Source organism: Trichechus manatus, unplaced genomic scaffold (assembly GCF_000243295.1).
Source record: "Trichechus manatus latirostris isolate Lorelei unplaced genomic scaffold, TriManLat1.0 scaffold00007, whole genome shotgun sequence".
NCBI classification, from domain to species: Eukaryota; Metazoa; Chordata; class Mammalia; order Sirenia; family Trichechidae; genus Trichechus; species Trichechus manatus.
This window is the reverse complement of record NW_004443943.1, coordinates 16,246,873-16,248,578: the sequence shown is the minus strand read 5'-3', so window position 1 is coordinate 16,248,578 and position 1,706 is coordinate 16,246,873. Positions and strand designations below refer to the sequence as shown.

General features: G+C 40.3%; 1 protein-coding gene across 1 annotated transcript in view; it reads left to right on the top strand.

Moving 5' to 3' along the window:
• Positions 1-1,706, top strand: part of SLC16A12 (solute carrier family 16 member 12) — a 25,160-nt gene that overhangs the window by 16,688 nt on the left and 6,766 nt on the right. The window contains 2 exon segments of the mRNA XM_023738725.1: positions 1,117-1,595; positions 1,597-1,700. Coding sequence (XP_023594493.1) covers positions 1,117-1,595; positions 1,597-1,700 — 583 coding nt within the window.

Below are 1,706 nucleotides of genomic sequence, written 5' to 3'. Positions count from 1 at the left end.
GGCCAGTACCAGTCCATTTCAGCTCACTAATGCCTAGAATACTGATCTTTATGCATTCTATTTCATTTTTTATGAATTCCAATTTTCCTAGATTCATACTTCATACATTCTACATTCTGATTATTAATGGATATTTGCAGCTGTTTCTTCTCATTTTGAGTCATGTCACATCAGCAAATGGAGGTCTCAAAAGCTTTACTGCAGCCACATCACTAAGTTGACTGTATTTTGAGAAGGCAGCTCTTCCCCAGTCATATTTTGAGTGCCTTCCTGCCTGAGGGGTTCATCTTCTGGCATTGTATCAAACAACGTTCTGCTGCTATTCATAAGGCTTTCGCTGATCACTTTTTTAAGTGGATCACCAGGTCCTTCTTCCTAGTCTTTGTTAGTCTGGACGCTTCGCTGAAACCTCTTCACCATGGGTGACCCTGCTGGTATTTGAAATACTGGTGGCATAGCTTCCAGTATCACAGCAACATGCAAGCCACCACAGTACAACAAACTGACAGATGAGATCTGGAATAGAAACTCAATATCTTTAAAAGTCTTTCCGGACTGTTACCATTTTTTGCTGACTTTAGGAGATATATTCAGGTTGCTATTTTCATGTATAAAATTGGCATGCTGTTTCCCAACTAAGTGAAATTACTCTAGGACTTTCATGGAATCATATATGCTGTTTCAAGCAAATTCCAGGGTGGTCTGGATTATCAGGGTTGTGTCTTCACAGGCAGTGAAGAGTTGAGGCAATTTCTGGACAATTTAAGATAGAAAAAAAAAAAAAAGAAAGAAAAGAAGTTTCTTTGGTCAGCATTATCCAGATTTTCTGGTTAATTCAAATTTAGTTTATATAATTTTTAAATTCTTTATTTCATTTTGTTTAAGACTTCATATTTCCTTAAGGTTTTTCTTTCTATGAAGAAAGTCACATATGCTATATTTTCCAATTTTTGGATTACTAGTGCGGGGAGACTTCTTTCAGTTTGGTGTAGAAAACAGCTTGAAAGCGGTTAACAGAAGGTCAGATTCCCTTTAATCCAAATAATGTTATTCTAAGATTCCCCGTCCCCCCGTTGGCTGTCCATGGTGTACTCATGGAGTTCTCTTTATTCACAGGTCTTGGATTGGCACTTTGTTACTCTCCAGCTATTGCCATGGTTGGCAAATATTTCAGCAGACGGAAAGTTCTTGCTTATGGGATTGCCATGTCAGGAAGTGGCATTGGCACCTTCATCCTGGCCCCTGTGGTTCAGCTCCTTATTGAACAGTTTTCCTGGCGGGGAGCATTACTCATTCTTGGGGGTTTCGTTTTGAATCTCTGTGTTTGCGGAGCCTTGATGCGACCAATTACTCTTAAAGAGGACCACACAACTCCAGAGCAAAATCATGTCTGTAGATCTCAGAAACAAGACTTTCAATGGGCGTCTCCCTGTTCACCTTTGACCAAAGAATGGGTACAGACCTGCCTTTGTTGCTCTTTGCAGCAGGAATACAGTTTTTTACTGATGTCAGACTTTGTTGTGTTAGCCATCTCTGTTCTGTTTATGGCTTACGGCTGCAGTCCTCTCTTTGTGTACTTGGTGCCTTATGCTTTTTTTGAGTGTTGGAGTGAGTCATCAGCAAGCTGCTTTTCTGATGTCCATACTGGGGGTGATTGACATTATCGGCAATATCACCTTTGGATGGCTAACGGACAGAAGGTAACC